At 44.6% G+C, this 25,657-nt stretch overlaps 1 protein-coding gene across 7 annotated transcripts in view; it reads left to right on the top strand.

The window, feature by feature from the left end:
- Positions 1-25,657, top strand: part of LOC128148681 (WD repeat and FYVE domain-containing protein 1) — a 57,728-nt gene that overhangs the window by 18,109 nt on the left and 13,962 nt on the right. For 3 of the 7 annotated variants that reach the window (XM_052802740.1, XM_052802741.1, XM_052802744.1), the window contains 5 exons: positions 2,394-2,520; positions 4,139-4,244; positions 6,548-6,649; positions 7,431-7,561; positions 8,650-8,758. In XM_052802740.1, coding sequence (XP_052658700.1) covers positions 2,394-2,520; positions 4,139-4,244; positions 6,548-6,649; positions 7,431-7,561; positions 8,650-8,758 — 575 coding nt within the window. Of the gene's footprint in view, positions 1-2,393; positions 2,521-2,546; positions 3,509-4,138; positions 4,245-6,547; positions 6,650-7,430; positions 7,562-8,649; positions 8,759-9,464; positions 12,377-15,038; positions 15,225-20,308; positions 20,491-25,657 lie in introns of those variants that run through there. The other 4 variants (XM_052802742.1, XM_052802743.1, XM_052802745.1 and 1 more) reach the window with 4 other exon arrangements.

Here is a 25,657-nt window from a genome sequence, read left to right as displayed (position 1 = left end):
GGCAGAACCAGTTTGGTTTTTTTTTTTCTCAATTATCGTAATAGTAGGTCCTTCATTTTTTTCTTTTTTTTTTTTTTTTAAAAAGCAAAACAGATTATGTGTAACCTTTTTGCCTCCACAGTATTTACGTAATATTCTCAAGGCCTGGTAACTCTAAACTCAAATGGCATCTAGTTCTTCTCTGAGTGCAGCTGTGTTTGCCAGACTTGAAAAGTTGGACTTCATCTTGTTTCCTTTCTAGCTCTTGCCTAACTGTGACTTCATAAGCAAGCAGGATTTGCTTTGCAGTTTAAATGGTTTTGGAACTGTCTTCAACTGTCCTTCAACAGTCAGCTTCCAGAATTCTCCATATTTTAATAGCCTACTCTGTGCAGCACTGAGATAATACTCAAACTGCCTTTTATGGTGCGGATGGTCACTGTTCTCTCGGAGACTATTCCCAAATGGGTCAGTCTGAAAACAGTGTGGCCCTAAAGGAGGCAAGAAAAATCTCTTGCTTCAGAGAGCTTGAAAGGACTGATTTGGGCTGTAATTACTGTGGTGGGTTGACCCTGGCTTGAGGCCAGGTGCCCACCAAAGCCATTCTATCGCTCCCCGCCTCAGCTGGACAGAGGAGAGAAAATATAATAAAGGGCTTGTGGGTCGAGATAAAGACAGGGAGAGATCACTCAACCAATTACCATCACGGGCAAAACAGACTCAACTTAGGGAAAATTAACTTAATTTATTGCCAATCAATTCAGAGTAGGATAATGAGAAATAAACCCAAATCTCAAAACACCTTCCCCCCACCCCTCCCTTCTTCCTGGGCACAACTTCACTCCCGGATTCTCTACCTACCCCACCCCCAGTGGTGCAGGGGGACAGGGAATGGGGGTTATGGTCAGTTCATCGCACGTTGTCTCTGCCGCTTCATCCTGCTCAGGGGCAGGACTCCTCACGCTCTTCCCCTGCTCCAGCGTGGGGTTGCTCCCACAGGAGACAGTCCTTCACAAACTTCTCCAGCATGGGTCCCTTCCACGGGCTGCAGTCCTTCAGGAGCACACTGCTCCAGCGTGGGTGCCCCATGGGGTCACAAGTCCTGCCAGAAAACCTGCTCCATGGGCTCTTCTCTCCACAGATCTGCAGGTCCTGCCAGGAGCCTGTTCCACTGCGGGCTTCCCATGGGGTCACAGCCTCCTTCAGGCATCCCTCTGCTCCACCGTGGACCTCCCTGGGCTGCAGGGGGACAGCCTGCTTCACCATGGTCTTCCCCACAGGCTGCAGGGGAATCTCTGCTCTGGCGCCTGGAGCATCTCCTCCCCCTCCTTCTTCACTGACCTGGGGGGCTGCAGGGTTGTTGCTCTTACACGTTCTCACTCCTCTCTCTGGCTGCAGTTTCTGTGTGCCCTGCAACTTTTTTTCCCTTCTTTATGTTTTCCAAGAGGTGCTGCTACTATCGCTGATGGGCTTGCCCTTGGCCAGCGGTGGGTCTGTTTTAGAGCCGGCTGGCATTGGCTCCACAGGACACAACAGAAGCTTCCAGCAGCTTCTCACAGAAGCCACCCCTATAGCCCCGCCCCCCACCAAAACCTTGCCACACAAACCCAATACAATTACCATTCATCTTGCTTTCAGACTAACAAAGCTTTTGATGACAATTAAACGATAGAAGCATGCTTTAAAGGGAAGGATGTCTGTAAGGGAATAAAATGTTTTGCAACTTCAAAACTGTAGGCAGCACGAGTGACAAAATTACTTCTTTAGTCTCCTATCTACATTACTATGCATATGGGTTTAGTATGAGACTGCTACTGTCAGATGACTTGTTTCTTTCTATGCCTGACTAATGAGATACATAGCCAGGTTGGGCCTCTGAAATCTAGTTTTGTAATTTAGTATGTAGTGGCCAGGTTTGCTAACAGCAGTGAAACTGTCACTTAATTTTGTATTCCAACTATTTTAAGGTTGTAAATGGTTATGTAAGGGAGTTGGTTTACCTGTGAACACTGCATGCTGTCTTGCAGCCACTGCCCAAGCACCTTACTGTATTGTAGATACTAGTCTCTGGCAAGTTTTAGTACTTTTCATCTTCCAAAGATTGCATAGCAGCCTGCCAACTGTTAACAGCGGCCTAAATACAAGGGGCAGAAACCTAGTAACTTGAACTTTCTGGCTTATTCTTTGCATCTAACTTTCTTCTTGGGGATGTTTTTCTTCTGTTGTCAAATGCTCTTTGCCTCTCTAGCAGGACTGTTATCTTGCTGTTGCATGCTGTCCTTTGCCTTAAGGCTTTCAATGTCTTGTTATTGTAGTAAGGGCGTACCTCAGGTTTCACTTTAATAGCCCAGACACACTTCATTGTGGTGGGGGAGTGACTCCCTCAGATCTAACTGCAGAATGTTCTTTCCTAGGAAGTATTACTTCCCTGTGGTGGGATCCTGTTCAACGGCTGCTCTTCTCAGGTGCCTCTGATCACAGCATTATCATGTGGGATATTGGTGGAAGGAAGGGGCGAACACTGCTGCTCCAGGGACATCAGTATGTAATGGTGTTGTATTTTTCCTACCTGTTCTGTAATGAACACAGAGTCCCAGGAGGACTAAATAGCATGGCAAGATACTTGAATCTTTGTGAATAATGGAGAAAATAACTTTTTGCAGAACTCTGAAGACTTTGAGGGGGAAGAAGGATAATCAGTACTAGGAAAGCATTACAGATAAATCTTTTTTTTTTTTTGCTCATGTTTGATACTTCTAAACCATGGGTAATGAGAAAATAACATAAAAGTAGGTTATAGAAAGAGGTGGGTAAAAAGCTTGAATCATCTTGCTTGGACTTTATGTAAAAGTTGCATGCTTCTGTATTGTAAATACTTTGCTGAGTTGCCCATGAGGGCCGGGCTAGAAACTTAATATATAAGCATGTTCGTGTACCCATCTAGAATAAGCTTCAATATGTTCCTGTTCTCTGTCTCTTTGCATCAGTGAGGCGATAAACTGATCGGCTAAATTACAGGGGTGGGTCTCTAGACTTCAGAAAAGCATGTCACATCTCCACTGTTCTGTGGATTAGGTAGTTAGTTGTCTGTATTTAATCAGCTATTTTTACAGAGACACAACACTAGCTGCCATTTTTTAATCTAGGGCCTTAATTCAGTCTGACAGGCAGTTCACTACTGAAGATATATTCTACTTAGAAATGCAGTGGTAGCAGAGATCTTGTTTATGTTTAAAGATGTATTTGTATAGTGCATTCTCCTCTTGTCTAATTCCATAGATGCCTCCATCCACCTTTGATCAAGACTGGTAGCCTTAGCCCTAGAACTCTTGTTAAATCTTGAGGATTTAGTTTTATGGCTAAAGAACTAATAATAGAGTACTGGTTACAAAAAAGTAACTGAAGTCAGTGACTGGAGGACTTTATACTGCTGTTACTGCTGCATCATGTGTCCTGGTGAAGACTTATAACACTGTTAGTTTCTCTTCAAACATCACACTTAGCATCAAACTTCATACTGAATGGGAAAGTAAGTTCTTCTGAGAAGCAGAATGGTTTTTTAATTCAACGTAGATGTTGCAAAGCGGTCTAATACTGTTGAGATCCTTTGTTTAGTTTCTTAGGGTAGACTTATTTTGCCATGACTCTTTTATTTAGGATTAAACTGTCTTACTGGTGAATGCATGCTTTGTTTTGCAGCTACAGACTGACTTACTGTGATTTGTTAGCAAAAGTGGAAGCTCCATCTGCTTCCTAGCTATATCTTGAAACAAATATTTCTCTTTATTTTTCCAGTCGTCTCTGTTTTGATAGCTGGCTTTCCTTGCCAAGACAGAATAGCATTTGCATGCACACTCTGAGCCAGTTGACAGTTTATTGTCAATGCTTGCTGCCAGCAAATGTTAACACGGAACTGTACCTCTGGTATTCTGGTCAAGTCTGTAAGAACACTGTTCTAGGCAACATCCTGATGCTAGGGTAGTGCTTAGGTGACAGCATCTGTTCGCTCATCTTCATAGCTCTACTTAGTAGACTTAGCAAAGTGTTTGGAAATCAGTTTTGGCTTCCTAGGTAGCTTTACAAGGATAAATCGGGGTTTGCTAGGAAACTAGGCTTTGTATAAATACCTATGGGTAAATAGCGTCTACTTTGTTTGCAGTGACAAGGTGCAGGCTATCTGTTACATCCAGCTGACACGGCAGCTGGTATCTTGTTCAGCTGATGGGGGAATTGCTGTTTGGAATATGGATATCAGCCGAGAAGAGGTAAGATCATGTCCTAGGTCAAAGATATATTCTTTCAATTTTTTTTTTTTTTTCCTTTTTCAGAGGCTGATGTGGCTTTGCTTAGTCGGTTCTGCAGGCTGTTTTCCTCACATTGTCTAAAACTTTAAGGCTGAATGATATTATTAAAACATGCTCTGTTCTAGTGGCTGTCCATACTGCATTGTAGTAGATGGATTCCCAGGACAGGAGAAGTGCAGGACAGGCTTGGGACTGCTTAGTCTTATATCAGTGAGACCATGTGTTCACTGGAATGGCTACAGCCCTTGCTGCTGGAACAGTCTAAAGCAGGCACGCTTCTGCAGTAAAGAAACCAATGGACTGTGCTTCAACAGTCTTGAAATAAGTTCTCAACTCATGTCAAAGCAGGTAAAGAAGTGAGATGCTGTTTTTGAGATGCAGTTCAGAATGTAGAGATTCAGTCCCCAGACAACTTTTTTTTTTTTTTAAAGACCTCAGTACACAGCAACAGGGCCTGCCATGCACATTCTTTCTGCATCAGTTCATTTCCATCATAGGAGCTGAAAAGATGTATATTACTGCTGTCTTTGATTAAACCATAATTATAGGCGTTAGTTTGGTTGCCCCCATAAAGCGGTATTTAAGGCTCAGCCTCCTTGCCCCATTGCTTTTCCTTAAATGCAAGTGTCAGCATGATGATCTCTCTTCAAAACTTCTGTGATACTATGACACTTTGTAGTTGCAAGGAATTGACTTATAATACAATTGGGAAAACAAGGTGTGGCTGTTTCTTTTCTGGATCTGCACACAATAATTAAGGGATCTTCTAAATAATAGACAGTTTTAATACCATTAAAATAATATGGTTAACTTAGAACAGCCATGATGTCTCAGAACTCACTGGAAAAACATAATCAAGTCCAATCCAAAAGCAAAGATACTAAATGTTTGAAGAATGATGAACATACTGCCTCTGTGACATTAGCTAGCAAGTCATATTATAGGCTATCTTCAGATATGAACTAATACACGTAAGACTAGAAGATGGACTTTTTTGATTAGAAGGAATGGTAACTCCGCTGACAGCTGTACTATTGATCTTGGGCAGTTCCAACTGTACGTTGGTAATAGTGTTGGTAGTGTTGGCAGTTTTTTACCTCCTGTTTAATGTCTGAAATTAAGGTGAAAGAATAGGAAGGTAGCCTGTTTTTCTGTTAGAGAGAGCCAGAAAGTGGATTGTCTTCTCAAAAATGCTATTAAGTGAAAGCTGCTATTGTAAGTAACTGAAAGAAGTAATAGGGAGCATCTCACTTGGTGGAGAGGAGACTCGTTTCCTCTACTGTCCTCCCCCATGCCCCATGCTGGACTTGTAAAGCGTAGTAACAATATTTTCCACTAGCATGGGGGAAGGAAGGGGATGCAATCAAGGTTGAAGATGTAGGAACTGGATATCTGGTATTAATAAATATTCATGGTGAGATGGTGGTGCAACTGACAATACTATTGTTTTATTACTATCAACAATGGATGGAAGTGAATTGAGGAGAAAAGCTTCTTTTTTTGTTCCAGCTTTCCTCCTGTTGGGTTTCAGGGAGATTCCCCCATCAGATGCATAAAGTTGTATAGAATGTACATCTTCTAATTCAAGTCTATGTACTAAAAATATTGTGCCTCTCTTTCCATCCCTTACAAGGATGCTCAGTTAAAGTATCTGAGAGTGTTGAAATGTGTGAAAGCTCTAACTGTTTTCATTTGGCCTAGTCCGTTTATGGCAGGAAAGATATGTGGGCATGAGAAGGGATGCTTAATGAAGATGTGGGCAGGATGGAAAATGCAGATGAGTTCTTAATTATTTCAAACTGAAATCCTAGGAAAGCAGAAAAGATAATTCCAGAATTTACTTCTGGATCCCCCCCTCTTAGAGGAGATGACTAACTGCCTCATAGCTTCTACAACTTGGATTACACTAGCCCTTAAAAATCATCTAGGCAACCAGAGCACTAGTCTTTCAATGCCTGCAACAAGTTTAATAACTTAGATGTTTGAATTAATTTTCTTATGAAGGTGTTAATATAACATACTGCTGTGGGCTTAAAAAGTATAGGAGGTGTGTAGGTAACAAATAACTGTAGTCTTAGGTTTGGGGTTTTTTGTACTAAACTTCCTATGTACTATACAATAGGCAATGTATTGTTGTAATGTCCGCAGCTGAGAAAGGACATCTTTCCAAGTAAAGTTTTACTTTGGGTTCTTAAAACAAATGTCCTTGGCTGTCGTATGAGGAAAAATAATTCTGATTGCTTGCATCTCTTGCTCTTTTGTAGGCTCCTCAATGGCTAGAAAGTGATTCCTGTCAGAAGTGTGAACAACCTTTCTTCTGGAATATAAAGCAAATGTGGGACACAAAGACATTAGGGTTGAGACAGGTGAGATTGCTGGTTTGAGTGCTTAGCTGTGCTTCAGCATTTAAGCAAAATGCAAACAGAAAACCACTAAAGCTGTTAGATCTTTTAAACTGTTGGTATTTTTGCTGCTTTGAAGTGAGGGTTTATGGAGAGGTCACAGCTTCTCAGAAGTGCTAAGAAATTTCCAAATTCTATGGAATGTGTTGCATCAAACTTCTATCACAAGGCAAAGCAGGCTGTGCTGGGAGTGCTCTGTTGGATTTCTCTGAATATTTCTATGCAGTGGAGCTGTGGACAGCCAATCTTCAAGTGTGGTGTAAAGTGGCACACAGTGCCTCATAACTGAGCAAACTACAGCCTAACATGTTGTAGGGTACTCAGTTCAGGGAAGCAGTGGTAGCCCTGCTCTTACTGGGCTGGAATGTGAAAGCTTTTCAGATAGCTTTCTTTTTGGAGGGACTAGACAGGCACCGAGACACTCATCTGTTTCTGGCTTTCTTAGACTGTTATTTCCTTGGTTCCTTGTTCAACCCTCTTTTTCCCTGGCTCCCAGAAGGAGCTTGGAAGAGGAGAAGAGGATGGGCAGGGAGAATATGGAGGTAAACCCGTTAATGGCCAAGGAGACTGTTCAGAACTCCAGAGTTCTTGGTCTTTGCTTGAAGTAATAGAAGACTTCTTAACAGGTTGCTTCCTAACAGGTTGCAAACCAGAAGCTTTGTTGTTGTTGTTCAGTGAACACTTGGTAAGGTGGTCAAGTGGCACAATATAGTGATTTTGTTTGTTTTCTTCTTCCTTCTTGAAGCATCATTGCAGAAAATGTGGGCAAGCAGTGTGTGGCAAGTGCAGTACCAAACGGTCAAGTTACCCGATTATGGGATTCGAGTTCCAGGTCCGTGTTTGTGATGCCTGTTTTGAGTCAATCAAGGATGAAGAGTGAGTATTAACGAGTAATAAATTAAAGTAATACTGCTGAGGTGCAGAAACACTTGTGCTTGCTCCACATCTACACACACACAATGCTACACAAACATGCCAAGGTGACTCTCTGCTAATAGGTCACCTTTGCCTTGGGCATTCAAAGCACTACAGTGGCAGAGATCCCTCAACTGGCTCTGCAAGCTGATTTGGATCAGATGTGGTATTACAACTTTTTTATCCACTTTTTCTTCTTTTCCATGAGCCCAGATCTAGAGTTGAAACATATTTGTGTCAAGATTTCTATTTAGGTAAAGGCTATTGATTGCACTTAAAATTGTTAAATGGGTGCCTGACAATGCATCATAGCTGCCAGCATGTATATGCATTAGTTCATGTACACTACTGAAAACTGTTTGTATGGGAATATTCTTTACAGCCCAATATTATTTTCCCCATGCAAGCAGATTGGATTAAACATCATTTGCTGCCATTAAACTCTTCTTAGCAACGAAGGAACCCCCTTTTTATCTTGATATGAACAGCACTTCACTGTTCACTGTGTTGTCACCTCCTTGGCCACGTGGAGTGCTAAAGGACCAGAATAATCAGATGCCAATTTGAGGGTTTGGGGGGTGTCTGTTTTTTTGTTTTGTTTTGTTGTTGTTTGTTGGGGAGGTTTTTTGGTTGATGGGGTTTTTTGTTTGGTTGGTGTTTGGGTTTTTTGTTTTTTTTTTTTTTTTAAAAAGGGAGGTGCTGTGTCCTAGTTGTCTTGCTAGCTATTGTGAGTCAAAATGTAGCTGAGCTTGACTTTATAACCAAGAGTAGAATTATTTGCTAATGCAGTGTCCCACCTCTGCTCAAGTATTATTAACAGTCAGGCTGCAGAAGGCCAGGAAATGTCACACCTGTATAACTACACAAACAATGCTTAGCATGACTTGCTAATTTAATTCTGTCCCCTTTGATATGGCACTGCAGTTCTCGGAACTGATTTATTAGTACTTGAGCAACTTAATTTTCTTGTAAGTTTATTTTGCACTGCTATAATTATGCCATCAAGCTTCATCTGATAGCTGGCTTTCATTTGAATTGTTCTCGTGCAGCCGTACTTCCTTAGCAACCTTTCATGAAGGAAAACACAACATTTCACACATGTCCATGGACATCTCCAGAGGGCTCATGGTGACTTGTGGGAGTGACCGGATTGTGAAGGTATGCATGTACCTCTTTCCTGCATTTGTTAGAGATATTTAATAGAGAGCTAATGTTTGTATATACTTTTTTCTTTGACAACTGTTGCTACAAAACTAACTGTTGCGGGCAGCAAGAGTCGTTGTTGTTGCAGACTGTTCTTCCTGCAGCTGAATGAGGAAACGACCTGTAACTCCGCTGTATGGAGTCTAGCTGTTGGAACTGGTTACTGTTGGTGTCCTCTGGACAAAGCAGGCATCAGCAGTAGGAGAATCTGCCAGCAGCCTTAAAGACACAGACATGATGAAACGCGCAGGCTTCCTTTACTCTGAGCTCCCTGGCTTCTTGCAGCATTGCCACTAAAAGTCCTGGTTATGAGACAGTGACATGGAAATCAAACTGATGTAGAACGTTGCTGTGCTTAAGCTATACATCTGCCATGCATGTCAGAACTGAGACTGTTCCAGTCTGTAAGCATGTTTATATAACAAACTGCATAGCGCTTTTTAAAACAGACCTACAGAGACCTGCTAGAAGACTCTCTTGTGCCCTAAGTTTGGCTTTTGGGTTGTAAGGCTCCTACAACCCTTTATGACGTTTTCCTAGTTTAAACAGGATTTGTTACCTTGTGTCCAGGGAGGTTTTTGTTTGCTTCTATGCCTCTTAGAGAAACAGCTCTTGGATCTTATAATAATGCTATGTAATTCTCCACAATATTTTCTTCCAGATCTGGGACATGACACCAGTAGTTGGTTGCAGCCTTGCAACTGGCTTCTCTTCACGCTGATCTCATACCTGACAGGTTTATGCACCTTATGTACAGCAATATGCACCGAATGAATGGAATCCTTCTTAAGAATATTACCGCAAACACTGGTTGCTTGATTCTTCTCCTGCTGCTGTTCCAGGGTGGACAGTCACCTTTGTAGAGCACGGCTTTTCTGTTGGGCTCACCAGGAATCTCCTTGGTGCAGAAGTGCGGTTTCGCAGCCTCTTGGACTAACGTAAAATGGCTTACCTGCAATATGACACCTTGATGAAAGGACCTGTTGTTTCTCGGTTTACATACATAGTGTTAACAATGTGCTATCTCTGCTGATACATCTTGTACAGATACGTTGTAGCTAAAACATTATCAGAGTAAAATGAGTGTAGTAAATTCAATTTGTGCAAATAGTAAAATAACTTATTCTCTCTTCCAAAAAGCAGTTCTGTAGAAATACTTTTGAGCAGTCACTGTCTAAACTGCCTCCAAAAGGTATGTTGGTTATTCCTATGGAAGGAGGAGATACTTCAAAGTGGCAGGTAGCTTCTTTCAGATGAGATAGTAAGAGAACCTTTGATCACACAAGATTTCCATTATTGGCTTTCTTGTAGTGTTTGTCTTCAAGTCCAGATATTAGTGAAATCACTTTTGTGGGACAACTGTTCTGTTAGGTAGCTGGTGAGTCTTAGAACAATTCTAGGCTCTTTAAGTAGTGTTTTAGCATAGCTAATAAACTTCTGTAGTTCTTACAAAAACGTGCAGCCCAGCTACTGTACTTTAAAGAGAGGCCGTAGGTATGAGCCATATACTCTGACAACTCTATAATGCTGTTAGACTGGGAAGCTAAGCAAATCTGCCTTGTTAAATGTAATGGCTAAGAAAAAATGGCCAGCTAAATTTTAGAGACTTTTTCCTGTGGAAAGGCTGATGTTTCTTTAATGGTAGGGAACCTGTCTCTGCTAAAGTGCAGCATAAATTCAAATACTGCCTTGATGTTGCTTGAAACAGATAAATACTGAGTAATAATTACTGAGGTACAGAACAGCTGCTTTTTTCCTTGCACCTAGGTCTGTTAATCCTGAGATATCTATGTTGATCCCTTCCTGTTTCAAAGCTGAGAAGTATGAATAAGAGCTGGGAGGCTTCTATGACTGTGCAGTTGGCACGTACAGGAAATATCTAGTGAGATGTCAATAAATTCGTCTGTCAGTTGTGTGAATTTCCTACATTTGAATACTGTAAGGAGAACTTATTTCAAAACTTTGAAAGCTAAGGTATTATGTCACAGAGTTTAAGCTTGGAGCTGTTTAGATTTTTCTGAAAACAGATGCATATGTGTGAGGACAAAAAGTGTGGGTAGGTCAGCTGGCCTGGAATAGGTGGTGGTGTACAACTGTCAAAGGTAACAGGCTCTTTCTGGCAGAGGACTTAAGGGTTAGACTGTCTTTATTTACAGCAACAATCAAGTGGTGCTATGAGTGTTAGTGAATTCAAGTCCTAGGTGTGTAACTTGACACTAATAACCTGCATTGGACCATGCTGTAGGCTGAAATAGATGAAAATCATGGTATCGTTAATATGTCATGATTCACTTGCATTTTAAGCCAAAAAGCTGATAGTCTCCAAAGGGCATTAGAATCCAGAATATGTTAGTTACTGTTATTTTGGACCTTGCTTTGTCTACCTTTCCATGGGCCTTCTCTGGAAGCTTTGCAAAGAGTCTTTTAATTTGCTAGGCTTATTGGGCCACTGAAGAATAAACAAAGCCCTCTTTTGTGGGAATTCCAAAACTCGTCTTGTCTTCAATTTGGGATTTAGCACTTGTCACACTGATTTGATTCATCCCTTGCTACATGCTGTATAGCTTACATTTTTTTGTGAAAGCTTATTTCTAAGCTGTTGAGAGAGTATCAGCTTGTACTGGAAAAAAGCTGCAGCTTTCTGCTCTGAAGGCCTTCACCCTTGTAAATTAGGAAGGAAATGAAGTGGTTGAAGGGGTGAATAAGCCCTGATAATGCCCTGCATTCAGTTTCAGACTTCTTCCTATCTGGCTCTGGAAGAGAATGGAAGCCTTCTTCCTCGCAGCGTGTAAGGCAGAACATAAGTTATATTGCTAGAACTGTTTAAGATCTTACTGTGGTAGGTAAGGAGTATCTAGGGTCATGAGTTAAGCTGGGTGATTGATGTAGATGTGGGATGAATAGCCTATTTTTTCAAACCAGACATTGTGAAACTTACACCAATGATACTGAGGTGTAACTTGTTTGCAGCTAGCACTCCTGAGCTTCAGATTTTTTAGTTCTGATTTGTCAGCGTGCCCCCTGCTCAGCATGCAGCTCCTCCCTTTCCCTGTGAATACTTCCACTGCTTCTTTACATTACGGTTTTGCCACTAGATAATATATTCTCTACTACGTATTGTTAAACCTAAGGAATCTATTTTCTATAATTGATAAAGACAGTGTCAGTTCAGATATAACAACACAATTATGGCTGCTAAATCCTTAGTCATTTAAGTATACTCTTGGTGTTGAATGAGTAATGCTTACAAACCACTAAAGAGATAGTGCTTTGTTTATAAACAACTAATTTGAAGGCACATACTCTCTCATGAAACTGAACATACTTCAACTATGTCAGCTCAAGTGTGCAATTACTGAGAAGGTTTGATTTGAAGCATTACTAATCTCGCTTGTATAACCTTCATTGGGGCAGGGAAGGGGAGCAAAGGGTACTAATATGTGCTAATTCTTTACTAGTTGTATTTCTGTACCCTGCATAGTTAAGAGATGCTAGATAAATCTGTCCCTTGCTCCTTCTTGTCTGTTTTTTAAACTTTGATTACATGTACAATAAAATATTTCTTGATACTCAGTCTATTTGAGTGATCCATGTTTTCTTCCATTCTGTGAATGCACAACCGCTACTGTATGTTCTGGCTCCTTTACATGGCCCATGTCCTAATTCTGTGTTGGAGGGAGAGCTTGTCAGATGTGTTGTATTGGAGCTGAATGAGCTGCAGCAGTGGGGTTAAAGGCCCATGATGAACCAGTTTGCTGAGAGACAAACTGCTGCGTGGTCCCAGCTAGGGATGTATAACCCTATCCTGTGTCCTGCTTGCCAGCTTGTATAGACCTCTTCTCTGGTTCATCTGGTTCTCTTCAGAGGGCTGCAAAGGTTCTTGCAACACAGAGTATCAGAGGATCAACCTCTTCCCTGAGATCCCTTGGATCTGTCTGAGGTATTAGAGAAATACTAATTTATGCTGGATGGGATGAGCAGAGTCTACAATATGATATATTCAGAGGACACAAACTGCAGCCACAGGAGGTGGTTACACTTGTCTCATACTTTCACAGAGAAAGGATGGGGACAAGCTCAGAAGCTTCCTTATCCCTCACAATTACTCACAGCCTTCACAGGCTCAAATACAGCAGTGGCTGGCTTTGTAACACTTGGAATGCCTGTTAACATGTGGTGTAGCTCACCGCTCCCAAGGGTATTCAGGAGTAATAGAAGGAATCTGAAAGGGTTTCACAAAACTCTTTCCACCTCTGAAGTGTGGCTGAATAGTCTGTGTGGTATGTAATGCTGTAATTTTTTTTTTTTTAACAAGACATGTCTCATTTTGATCAGCTTAAACTTCTCACCTTTCCCAAGGCAAAATACCCTGTTTTCTAGTTCCAACAAAAACTGACTGGAAACAATGAGGGTGTTACTGATCTGTAGTCAGAAAAGCCTGTTTAGATGTCTCTGTAGACCATCTTCTAGAATCTTTTAAATAAGGCATATGAACTCTAGATTAGTTAAGTTTGAAAATGTTTGAGAACTGCACATGGTGTCCTTCTAGTGAGAGCATTAAAATACGTGTATTGGTTTTCTAAATGAGAATGCATAGTTGATCATGTCTCACATTCTGTATGTCGCAAACTTCATTTAAATTTCAGGTAAGCTGTGTGGCAGGTCTTAGCAATGAGTTTTTTGGTGTGGTGTTGACTTTACTCATTGGAGAGATTTAGAATACGCTAGATGCAGGAAAGGGACAGTTTTTCATGTTGATCAGATTTACTACTACATACTTCAGAAGGAAAGCTCTCTGAGGCTTTTTTTCTCTGTAGACCAAGTCCTCAGTGCTGAATGACCTGGCTAACAGTGAAATACCATGATCAAACTACAGAAAATGATGAATTTCTGCCAGCTTAACATTAACAAAAACACTTGTCATCAACTAACCATCTTTCAGTGAGTTGCAACGTGGCCTTTGAAGGCTTTCTCTGCTTCTCTCATGAGTATAAGGCAAGCCTTCTCAATGATCTCTTAAGTGACTGCTACCAAATGATCCCACAAAGGTTTTTGCTCCTTTGGAGGAAGTAAGAGCATGGTTTCTAGGTAGCTGTGTGTGGTCTACTAAACTCTATTGATATGTAAAAGCTAATAGTTGAACAGATTCAAAGATGGTGTTACTGGTTTTATCACTTCAGCAATGGAAGAAAGTATCAAAATAATATCAGTAATAAAATCTACACAATTTATTTTTCATAAAATTAAATATAAAATATTTTATCAGATAATAAACTGAAATATATGGGGTCATTAGAAACTTTGCTTTCTGCGTCTATAGCATAAGCCTTTTTCCCCAACATACAGGCAGCTCCGAGCTGCCGTAACTAATTGCCCTCCAATTCACTTGTGTACCCAGGGCCTCTTAGCAGTTTTCCTATATAATCTGTGCTTACACAGAGAAGTTGAACTGTATTCTTTGACATACTCTTGATGTGTTATACTAATTTGGATGGGATTGACTGGTTTGTCTGCAGAATATTTGGTACATTCATTCCTAAATTGCCTTTTGTCGCAAAGATATCATGGGTTGCCTTACATCTAGTTGTCATAACTGAATTACTAAGTCAGTCCTGTCAGTTTTGTTTACGAAGGCCCTGGTGTGCTATGAATCATGCTTTCTGTGAGACACCCAGAGGCTTAGGGTATCTCTTAGCATTTATCCAGCTCAAAACCAAGATAAATTTATGTAGAAATACAGGTTGACTGTAGGATTTCCAATCTGTATTTTTATATGTGGTGTTTCCATTTTTCCTCTGAAATGCTTTATGTTACCCTGTTCTTCAGGAAACTGGCTTGCAATAACAAATGCTATGGAGGTGCGTGCTTTTCTCCCCTTTACCTTGTTTGTAGTGAAAGACACAGAATAGGGTTTAACTTGCTCCTAGCTTTGTTACTATAGCTGTCTTTCAAATAAAGAAGATACCATGACTCTCACTATCTATATTGATTTTTCCTTCCAAAGCCTGTTTTCCTTATGGTTTCAGCTGCTCTCAAAATCTATATGTATGTACCTGTCAAAACTTATTTAAGTTTTCATGAACTGAAGTGCACCCCTGTGTTGCTGATCAAGAGTGGGTACTGCTTGCTAATATTCCTTGATGTTGTTGCTGCTAAGCCATAGCTATCTTTCTGTTCTAGTACTGTCCTTTGTCTTTTCTCTGTTCTCATTCATTTCTCCTTCTTTCTCTCTTAGTTTATGGCTCCTTCTCTAGGTTTCCTCCGCAGCAGCACGTCCATGTTGGAGTTCGGCTCCTTGAGACAGATCATAGCAGCTCTTGAAGCACAACTGAACAGCCTGCCTGAGCCTCCTGATCTCTGTAAGAGTGAGCTGGTCTTGCAGTGGCTAAATTAAGGATGACTGAGGCAGCAGAAGTGGAAGGTGAGTCTTTTAGGAAACAATCCATTACCTCATCCTCAGTTACAAGACTCCATCCCATTAAGCACCCCTAGCAATGCAGCCATAACTTGCTCTTCTGTTTGCTACAGCCTTTGCAGGTTGGAAAAGAATACTGCTAAAGCCGCTACCTCTTAAGACCCTGACTGTGCAGTGTCCCAGCTAAGTGGTGGACACCAGAGTTTTTAATCTTGGTGATTGGTAGGGAAGGTCTGGGATCAACAGGACTGTCAATAGTACTTAGAGGGCTTTGAGAACGTCAGGGTGATTTCTGTAAGGGTAGCGAAACGTTGCACATGTCTGAATGGTGTCTGTGGGATACTCGGTTTAAAACTTGATCTCGTAGGCATTATCTAAAAGAGGGAAGCAAGGCTGTAAATTGTGTCCTTTGATGGAGGAGAAATGCTGGGAATATAAGCATGCTTACAGGCAATGAGGGATGTTTTAGTTGTCCTGTTCCAAAACAGCAGTTCTTTTGTTTTACGGTGTGAATATACCAACTGAGCACTCTGCTGTTTCAGAAGTATGGTCTGAATATGCTTAGATTTTACAACCAGGATGGAAAGAAGAAAAACATGAAAGAAGTGGAGGAAAGGTGGAGAGGGCAAAGAAGTGAATGGCAGTGTGGTTAAAGCATGCAGGGCCTTGATTTAAGGGGTCCTAAGGAAGGACACTGTGGATCTAATAGCTGTTAGTCCAACTGAACACGAGAGGGCTACAATAACACATTTTCTCTTGATAGAAGGAGAATTCTGGATGGAGCTTTATTGATGTCTGTCTACCTTTTGGCCTGCTCTTAGTTTTATACAGCTGGGAAATTAAATAAAATGCTACTTGACACCCTTTAAGTACTTGTGTACACCTATCACTTCAGTACAGGCTGTAAGGCTTTGAGACTGCTATTTTTAACACTTTCCTAGTACTCTGAACTGTTGAAATGTTGGGACTACTTACTGAACATGCTATTGCTGCTGATAAGGTACCAAAATCTGTGGCACAGATATATAATTTGATAGGTTCTCTAGTGATATGAATGCTTTGTTCTGCACTTAAATTGCAGAGAATCCAGATTGTATGAGCAAATAAGAAAAAGTGAACATAGGAAAAGCAGGGAAAATTGCCTGGAAAAGTACAAACCCCTGCCTAGTAACCAAGAGCAAGTGTTAGATTGTTTCTCTATTGATCCAAAGTGCAATTAAAAGCTACCCCCTGCAGCTGAATTTAGATTGGGCTTTGAAAGTTTTCTGTTTCCCCTACAGACCTAGTATCAAGTGGAAAAAAACCTGCACAGCAGGTCTTCTGTAAAATCACCAAGTGGAGCGTGCGTCAGCCTGAACTCCTTCGTTTGCACAGGGCTACTTACCTGAAGTAGTCTGTGGCTGTGTGCCTGGCAGCAGCTCAGTTTAGGTGCTGAAAAAACGACACCAAGGCGTGTGCTGGCTAAAATCAGTGTAAATAGCTTCATTTGTTCTGGTACTCAATGGCAGTAAAAAGGCTTCTTTCTGTAATAAAAAGGTGGGGGTTTTATCAGAAGGAAATTTTTTGCAGTTTTTTTAGAAGGAAGTGAGAATGTTGTATTTTGTTCTTTCCCTGCTGTTCTTTAGGCAGTGGTTTGGGTCTCCTAATTGGAGCTGTCAGGATTTGTTTGTTTTCCTGGAAATGTATGTGAATATAACTTCCCAATCAATAGTAAATTATTAGTGAATGTATAGCTTTACTTATACGGTCCAGGATTAGCTTCTGCAGTCCATAAAGCTTGCAGAGATTAGGAGGGTCTAAGACAAAGCTTGTTGCAGGTTTAGGACTCCATCAGTCCATGGCATCTAACATTTTAGCAAAGACTTCTTTTCAAATAAATAATGTCCAGACTCGCCAAAACTTATACGTAGGAGCTAGAGAAGCTCTTACCAGCAGCTGTAGGCACACAAGGCTCACTGAATCCACTGTAACTCTTGGTGTGAACATTTTCTGCTTCTGACTGTGATAGGCTGCTAGAAGACTGGAATATAAGCAAAGAGGACGCAATATCCAGTAGCAGTAAAAAGCTGCTTGCCTCACTTAAAAGCCTTTTCAAAGGGCCCTCAAGAAAGGAATATGAGCATTTTCCTCCAGGCAGAGTCAGAAGCCAGAAGAGAAGGGTCTTAAAGCCTTTTGCAGCCCGCTTTGCCTTAGAGAAATACATTTGCATTACTTTGCAAGCTTTTGTGTTCTGATTAATTAACTGGGCCTCAGGGAAAGACCCGAAGGAGTCCACGGTGTGGCATTTTTCTGGCATAAGATCGCCCCACTGGTTCACCTGGCACAACTGTGTGCCGTAGGGGCCTCCCCCTACTCCCATTGCACTGTGACACTGATAACCATCAGTAGTTCCTACCCGGGAAGTTTGAGCTATCTTCTTTATTACAACATTATGCAGGCACACAGTGCTAGTGGCGGAGAGGCGGGGAGGGCAGAATTCCAACTCCTTGCCACTTCTAGTTAGCCAGTCATTAAATACAGCCTGGCTTTCTGTGCGGGAAAGCATTTAATTTAGACATGATCCTGTATTTGCAGCCTTGTTTCTGTAGGGCAGCAAAATTCTTCTCTCTGCTAACCTGCAAGATTGGCCATAATGGGTTGATGTTGGCCACTGCTGTTAATGTGCACTGTATGCATGATGTGTTTGCTGCTGCTGCTGCTTTTTTTCTGATGTACCTGCAAAAACACAAAAGCAGCAGGCTAGTTTTCTTGAGTTCATAGGCCTAATTAGGTAAGCTCTTTGCACAGAAAAGTAAGATTATTGGGAAGTGGCTGCTAAGCAAAAAACCATTGTTGTCCATCACCGGAGTAAATTACATAGCTAAAATGTAGGCTGCCGAACAGAGGTGTTTTCATGAAACTTTGGGGGGGGGGGTGGTTAGGAGTTGGGGGGTGAGGGGAATGTTCATTCCTTGAGTTCATGAATGAAGGAGATGAAAGTGTTGATGCCCCACATCTGGAGTACAACTGCACTGTGGTGTCCACATTCTTGCATGTTGGGCAAATTCAGTTCTGAGTGTTCGGAGAGACATGGCTTTCCCAATGCCACAGTGGTATCTGTGGACACTCCACATTCGCCGCCAGTGAGGAATGTTAGGGGTTTAAGTGCAGAGCCAGCTCTCTGTTGTTCTGCATAGGCCACAGTATGTCGAGCTGGGGGCTGCAAGGGACAGGAGCATGACTGTGGTTGTGCGGAAGCCAGATGTTTACCTCCTGGGGAAGGCAGCATGGGTACTGTGGCACTTTGTGTGGCCTGTTTACTCATCCCAGCTATCTTTCAGAGAATCTAGCAACAGCTTTTGGTCTACTTTACCAGATGCTGATAGCAGTAACCACGTGTTTGGCAGCCTCACTGAAGGCAAGAGGGTGTCCCAGCAAAACCAGTGAGGCCAGTGCTGTCTGGCAGCGTGACGCGGTGTGTGCTGCACCACAGCTGTGCAGTAAAGGGCAGGCGTGTTCATGCGGTCTGTAGATAGTGCTGCTTTATGGGCTCAGGATGTGTACTCAGGAAGTGACAAAGGCCAGAGGCAAGTCAGCAGATGAAGTATCAGTGAGATCTGTAGGCAGCTGGGACTCGTACTTCTTGTGTTGTGCACTCCAGAAGTGAAACCAGAGCGCTCGGCAGCTGGCAGCATCAGAGCGCAGCATGCGTCATGCTGCTTGGTGGGATGGGGTTGGAACATACAGAACTGAGCAAGCAGCAGTGAAGGGCTGTATGAACAGCATGTCTATACAGACCAAAGCAAAGCTTATGGAGGGCAGAGAGGAGAAGGGTCATGCATGTTTAGGGAAATGTGGAAATTACCTCCACACTGTTAAATAAGCGTAAGGAGCACACCCCAGCATATGCTCTCTGCTCTTGCAAACAACCATTTCCAACTGGGAGGGGATTTCAGCCCAATTGCCCTCTCAGCTGTGCATGCACGATTGCTTTTGACCGAGGGACCTCTCCCCCTTTGCTGAAGCCAGAGGCTGAAGAGGGGTTCCACCAGTGTCAGCCATTGACACCGCAGTGTCCCTTGGAGTCCCTGAGCTCCTTCGGATTTCCCTTTCTCACTGATGACTCACAGGCACCTAGCACTGCACACAAGAGCAGGGCACAGCTCTGCCCAGAGCGGATGGGAACCATATCCTGAATCCAGACACACCACGCTCGGGGCTGGATGCATGCTGTGCATGCTCTAAAGGAGCATCTCTCCTTTAGACTACAGACGTGGGACTTAAATGTCCCAAGTCTTCTCATTTTATGCTCATGTGGTAGTTTGCATCTGGATCAGACTCCTGGTAAGAGCTTGAGAAGCCTTAGGCCTGGATTTAGGGCTTTTGATTCACGTGCTGAGTCTGTGGATGTTGCACATTCTTTTGGCACCAGCTGCTTATCAGCAAATCCCTGCCAGAGGTTACAGGGTTGCTGATCTACCGGCAGAGCTGCTCATGTCTTGCTCTCTCATCCAGCTCCGTCAAAAAGCACGGGTTAGCAAAGCCCAGCCATTTAAGGTATTTAAACTATCCGAGTTTCATTTGGATGGAGATGGGCTGCAGAGCAATCGTGCCTGTAGCTCTAGCAGTGTCTTCAGGGTATGAACGCTTGGCAGTAGCTAGAGCCAGCGGAGGGCACGAACGGCGTCCTTTGAGCGGTACAGAGCGACAGCCGGAGTCATCCCGTGTGTGCACAGGGTCCCTGCAGCCCCTGCCTGCCGTCGGCACCCTCGCTTCCCAGAGACGAGCGGTCCGCGGGGAAGCCGTGCCCCGGGGAGGCCACGCTGCCGCTGTCCTGTCTCTCTGTCCCAAACCCGCCCTTTCGCCCACGCCCTGCCTCCCTTCTCCCGGGAGTGCGGCGGGGGAAGCGGGGGCAGACCGCCGCCGTCGCCCCTCGGCGGCCTCTCGCCACCGGGCCGGGGAAGGCCCGACGGACGCCGCAGGGTCCCGGCGACGCCTTCTGCCCGCCGTGCCGGCGGGAAGAGCGCGGGCAGCCCGCTCCCTCCCTCTCTCGTTCTCCACGCTGGCATCTCGGGCCGGCTCACCGCCGCGGACCCCCCGGCCTCCCCCGCCGGGAGCCCCGGCCCGACGGCGGCGGGGAGGAGGCGCCCGGGGAGTTCCCTTTCGGGGCATTGTGGGAAGGCGCGATGCGGCCGGGGCCTCACCTGGCGCGGGGCGGGGAGGGAGGGAGGGAGGCGGCCGGCAGCCAGCCGGGCCGGGCCGGCTCCCAGCCTGCCGCCGCCGCCACACCATGGTAAGTGGGCCGGGGCCGGGCGGGAGCAGCCGCCCCCTGCCCCGCCGCAACCGCCTTCCCCCCCTCCCCGGTGCCGCGGCCGGGCCGGCGGCGGAGCCCCCCTCGACGGGCGCGTTCTCTGGGCTTCGCCTTAGAGCCGCGGGGACCGGGTTCCTCCGCCCGGGTCGGAGAGCCGGGGCTGGGCCGCGGGGAGACCCTCCGCGGGGCCGGCCCGGACGTTGCTGCCCCAAGAGCCTAAAGCAAACAGAAGTGTTTGCCCGCTGCCCGAAAAAGCAAAGTCCCCGCGGAGGTGGGCTCAAACGTGGAACCGCTCTGCCAGCCGAATACCCCTGTCCTGGCGTGCCGGGGGCTTGGGGGTGGTCCCGAAACGGTGCGGCAGCGGCTCGTTTGTGCTTGGAAGAGCGAAACTTGGATTTTTTTTGAAAAGTCATTCTGCTGGAATAATCTGAGTTGGCTTTAGAGGTAAAACGTGTTCTTTAGAAAGTGCGTGCCAGCCTGTCTGCTAGGGCTGTGCTGGCTGCTCCGCGAAGCAGAAATGCTGTTTCCAAGCGGGTTTGAACAAGGTTTGCACCTGTTTTGAGGAAACGAAAGCTATATTCTTTTCCTTTCTGTCTTCTGACCCTCGGGGTAAGTTCGGGTCACGCTGACAGCCTTTCGTAGCCAACCAGGAAAACAAGGCTGTGACAGAGAGGTTTTATAAAGTCTTCCTGTAACTTGAGGAGCTGAGGTTCAGGTCTGCTCCAGCGCTTGGAGGAGGATCGAATGTGGTTTCATATGGATCTGTGTCTTTTGGCTGGCTCTGGCGTCAAAGCAGAGCGGTGTTGGGCAGTGGGTTTTCTGGTGGTGGGAGCATTGGGAAGAGCTTTTCCTCATGTGTATTCCCTGGTGCCGGGTGAGCGGAGAGCTTGGGCAGCAGCCTTGCCTCCAGCTCGGGTGCCTCTGCCCAACTGCCTGGTCTCACGGGGGTGGTCGGAACTTGGCTCTGCCTTTCCATCGAGCAGCGCGTCTGTGAGAGAGCGTGCGGGTCTGGTTCTGTTCCTCGTGTGTTGTCTATTGGCAAACAGTCTACGTGCGCAACCCGGCTCCGCGGCTGGGTAGAGGCGGCAGCAGCCGCTTGTTTTAGCATGGAAGGGGGCAGCAGCCCTTCAGCTTAAAGGGCTGACAGGCAGCATCCCGGGAGGGAGGCCCTTTGGCTCTGCAGTGCTGTGCTTGGTGGTGCTTTGCTGGGATCAGAAAAGTTGCCGTGGTTATTCTCTTTTGTTAAGTGTGATGACCAGTATCCTCTGAATAATGGCTAGCTTTTCCCCAAGGAGGACTTCGGGCTTTTGAGCAGCGACATGGTCGGGATGCCTCTTAATTGAGAAACCTTCTAGCTGCTTGGTAATTCAGACTTGGGGCGGGTTCTGCAAGCATGCCCCGAGGTGCTGTCTTGCACAGTTTGCCTATTATGTGCGTCTGTAATACCAGTAACTGGCAGTGCACCTGAACAGAAGTCTCTCAGCTCCTTCATCGGAGGCCAAGTTTTGTTGTTTGTCTCTATCTTCAAAGGCAGAGCTATGTTGTTTCTTTTCAGTGGTTTAGCCAGCATGCTAAGTATGTGTTAAGTCTAGTGTATTTAGAAAGGTGTACCTGTCATTACATTTGCAAATAAGATATGCACAGTAATGAATTTACAGATGGCAATGCAGTCTCCACACCTTAAGTCCCTATATAGATACAGCCTTACCGATTACACTCCGAGACAGCCCTACATATCCACTGCCCTCGGGTAAAGTTTATGTAAACAACTGCAGTTCCTATTTTGCCCTTGAAGCTCAGTAAATACGGGAGCTGATTTCAGGGAAGCTGATCCCATAACTCTCCCTGATGCACGCACTTCACAAATGGCAGTTTTCAAAGCACTCACGATGGTCCCAAGGGAGTGCTGCTTACCATAGTGCTGCTTATTGACACTTTGGAGACTGCTGTATTGATTGTTACAATTTTATAAGGTGAGTGTGCATTCTTACAACTAATAATTTTTTTTTTCCTTTTCTGAGGTCATAGTACAAACCCTTGCTGGCATTATTACATTAACTACTGCTGTCAGCCTTGCCCCGTTCTCCTGTTGTAGAACCAGTGCTGATGAAAGGCTGCTTTTGTCAGGGTATGCTTTCACTTAAAATTCCTCTGTCTGTCATCCAGTCTCCGTGAAGGGGTTGTTACACTGGGTTACATGTCAAGGGTTACTGGGTTACAAACCAAGAATAAGCCTTATTCAGGCTCATGAGTGAAGAACTTTCAACAGGTCATTTAAACTCTCTGTAGATCGGTTCCTCCAGTTTGGAATGACATAGTTGTGCTTGCCACCTTTTTTCTGTGTTTTGAGATCTGAATGGAAGGTACTTGTGCAAATGGTACTGTGTCTTAGCAAGAGGGTTGTTTCAATTGTTTGCTCTGTTGCAGATTTCCAGGGAAGTTTCAGGAAAGAGTCTGTTTAGCAAAGCTAACTTCACATCGTGCGAAGACAGACAGCTTTTCTGCCTGGCTGCTACTTCGTGGTATATTAAAAAAAAAAAAAAAAAAGACTTTTTAGAAAAGAGACTAAATTCTGCTCCCTGACATATATGGGTGCAGCAGAGAAACATGTCCTGAAGGATTGCTGTCTCAACAAAGTTGAAGAGCAGGGAGAGAGCAGAGAGGAGAAAATGATTAGTTTCCCCAAGGACACGTGTTGCTGTAGTCTTTCATGCCTGTAAGTGTTGCAACACCTTGATCCTACTGCCACCTCAGTGTTATCAGTATTACTTTCATGACAGTACGTGGCTCTGCTTGCGTAGCTTTGAGTGCAGAATTGGTGCTTCCATAGTAAAGGGCCTGCTTCACTCCTCCCTGTGCTGCTCATCAGAACAGTGAGAAAAATTAGTACTTGTGGGCATGATCTGAAACCCTGGAGAAAGATCAAAAGAATCCCATTGGACACAGGAGCTCTAAAAATGTACTTGGCCTAAATAGAAAAGAAGTGGGCAAGCACTGTTTCCACTTAGCAAGACATTTGATACCAGTCACTGATCTAGAAGTTCGGGTGAAATATTAGTTGAAGTGACTGCAGCTGCTGACACCTGCCTGGTATTTGGAAATGAACTCTCAGCTGTTCTGCATATTGAACTCACCAACAGTCTCAGTGCTTTTAATTGTTAAAATAGACACAGCTCTGCAAAAGATGTTTTCAATGCTGCACAGAATTTACTATCTACAGTTTGAAGAATAACTGCTTTTTTCCACTTGTGATGGGTTAACCCTGGCTGGACGCCAGGTGCCCACCAGAGCCGTTCTATCACTCCCCCTCCTTCTCAGCTGGACAGGGGAGAGAAAATATAACAAAGAGCTTGTGGGTCGAGATAAGGATAGGAGAGATCACTCACCAATTACCGTCATGGGCAAAACAGACTCAGTTTGGGGAAAATTAACTTGATTTATTACAAATCAACCAGAGTAGGGTAATGAGAAATAAAACCAAATCTCAGAACACCTTCCCTCCACCCCTCCCTTCTTCCCGGGCACAACTTCACTCCCGGATTCTCTACCAACCCCCCAGCGGCACAGGGGGACGGGGATGGGGTTTATGGTCAGTTCATCACACGTTATTTTCTGCCGCTTCATCCTCCTCAGGGGGAGGACTCATCACACTCTTCCCCTGCTCCAGCGTGGGGTCCCACCCACGGGAGACAGTCCTCCACGAACTTCTCCAATGTGGGTCCTTCCCACGGGCTGCAGTTCTTCACGAACTGCTCCAGCATGGGTCCTTTCCACGGTGTGCAGTCCTTCAGGCACAGACTGCTCCAGTGTGGGTCCCCCACGGGGTCACAAGTCCTGCCAGAAAACCTGCTCCGTGGGCTCCTCTCTCCACAGATCCGCAGGTCCTGCCAGGAGCCTGCTCCAGCGCGAGGTTCCCGGGGGGTCACAGCCTCTTTCGGGAACCCACCTGCTCCGGCGTGGGGTCCTCCACGGGCTGCAGGTGGATATCTGCTCCACCGTGGAGCTCCCTGGGCTGCAGGGGGACAGCCTGCCTCACCATGGTCTTCCCCACGGGCTGCAGGGGAATCTCTGCTCCGGCGCCTGGAGCATCTCCTCCCCCTCCTTCTGCACTGACCTTGGTGTCCGCAGGGTTGTTTCTCTTACATGTTCTCACTCCTCTCTCCGGCTGCCGAATACCCCCGTCCCAACTTTTTTTCCTTCTTAAAAATGTTATCACAGAGGCGTTACCACTATCGCTGATTGGCTCGGCCTTGGTCGTCGGCGGGTCTGTCTTAGAGCTGGCTGGTATGGGCTCTGTCGAACACAGGGGAAGCTTCCAGCAGCTTCTTACAGAAGCCACCCCTGTAACCCCCCCCCCGCTACCAAAACCTTGCCACACAAAACCAATACACCACTCTGTGATACAGCTGTGTATTGGCCTAGCAAAGATGATGAACTTTGCCTCTAGGCATTTACCTCTGAAAGACAAGAAGGGCAGCAAATTAGAATAAATGAGGGAAGGAGAGGAAATTACAAATAAATGATTCCTGTTGTTTGAGGCAGCATTCTACATGGAAAAAAAAAAAGAAAAAGGAAGTCCATGTGGTATTTATTTGTTTATTTATCTTGTGAACTATTAGTGTGGGAGTAGATAATGGTAATGGAATGGCATCCTTTTTGGAAGATCCTGAGTAGATAGATTTTTCAGCTTAGAAAGAGATGACTACAGGGGAAGTAATAGAAATGCATGAAATCATGAACGCTATAAAGAATGGTGGCTACAAGAAGAGTCAGGGTACATCCTGTGAAATTTTTACGCACTAAATGTAAAGAAAACAAAAAAGAATACTTTTTCACACAGTCTAGATTAATGTTTTTAATCCACTGCCAAGGGTGCTGTGGGTGTCCTGGTAGCTAGGCAGTTCATAGAGGATGGGTCCACAGGTAGGTTGTCTGGATCCAGTTTCTGGACCTGAATCCTTAAACCTGTGATTCCTGGAGACAGGACTACCACAATGATTTTACACATGCCCTGTTACTTATGCTCTCCCCTTCTGGAAGCTGCTCAGATCAGAGTACTGCTCAGGGGGTGATCCATAATCTGGTATTCAGTTACTACCTGTCATTCAGTTGGACTTTGAATACCATTTTGTAGGATTTGCTAGGAAAA

Source organism: Harpia harpyja, chromosome 12, assembly GCF_026419915.1.
Source record: "Harpia harpyja isolate bHarHar1 chromosome 12, bHarHar1 primary haplotype, whole genome shotgun sequence".
NCBI lineage: Eukaryota > Metazoa > Chordata > Aves > Accipitriformes > Accipitridae > Harpia > Harpia harpyja.
The sequence above is the reverse complement of the archived record's forward strand: the minus strand, read 5'-3'. Positions and strand labels throughout refer to the sequence as shown.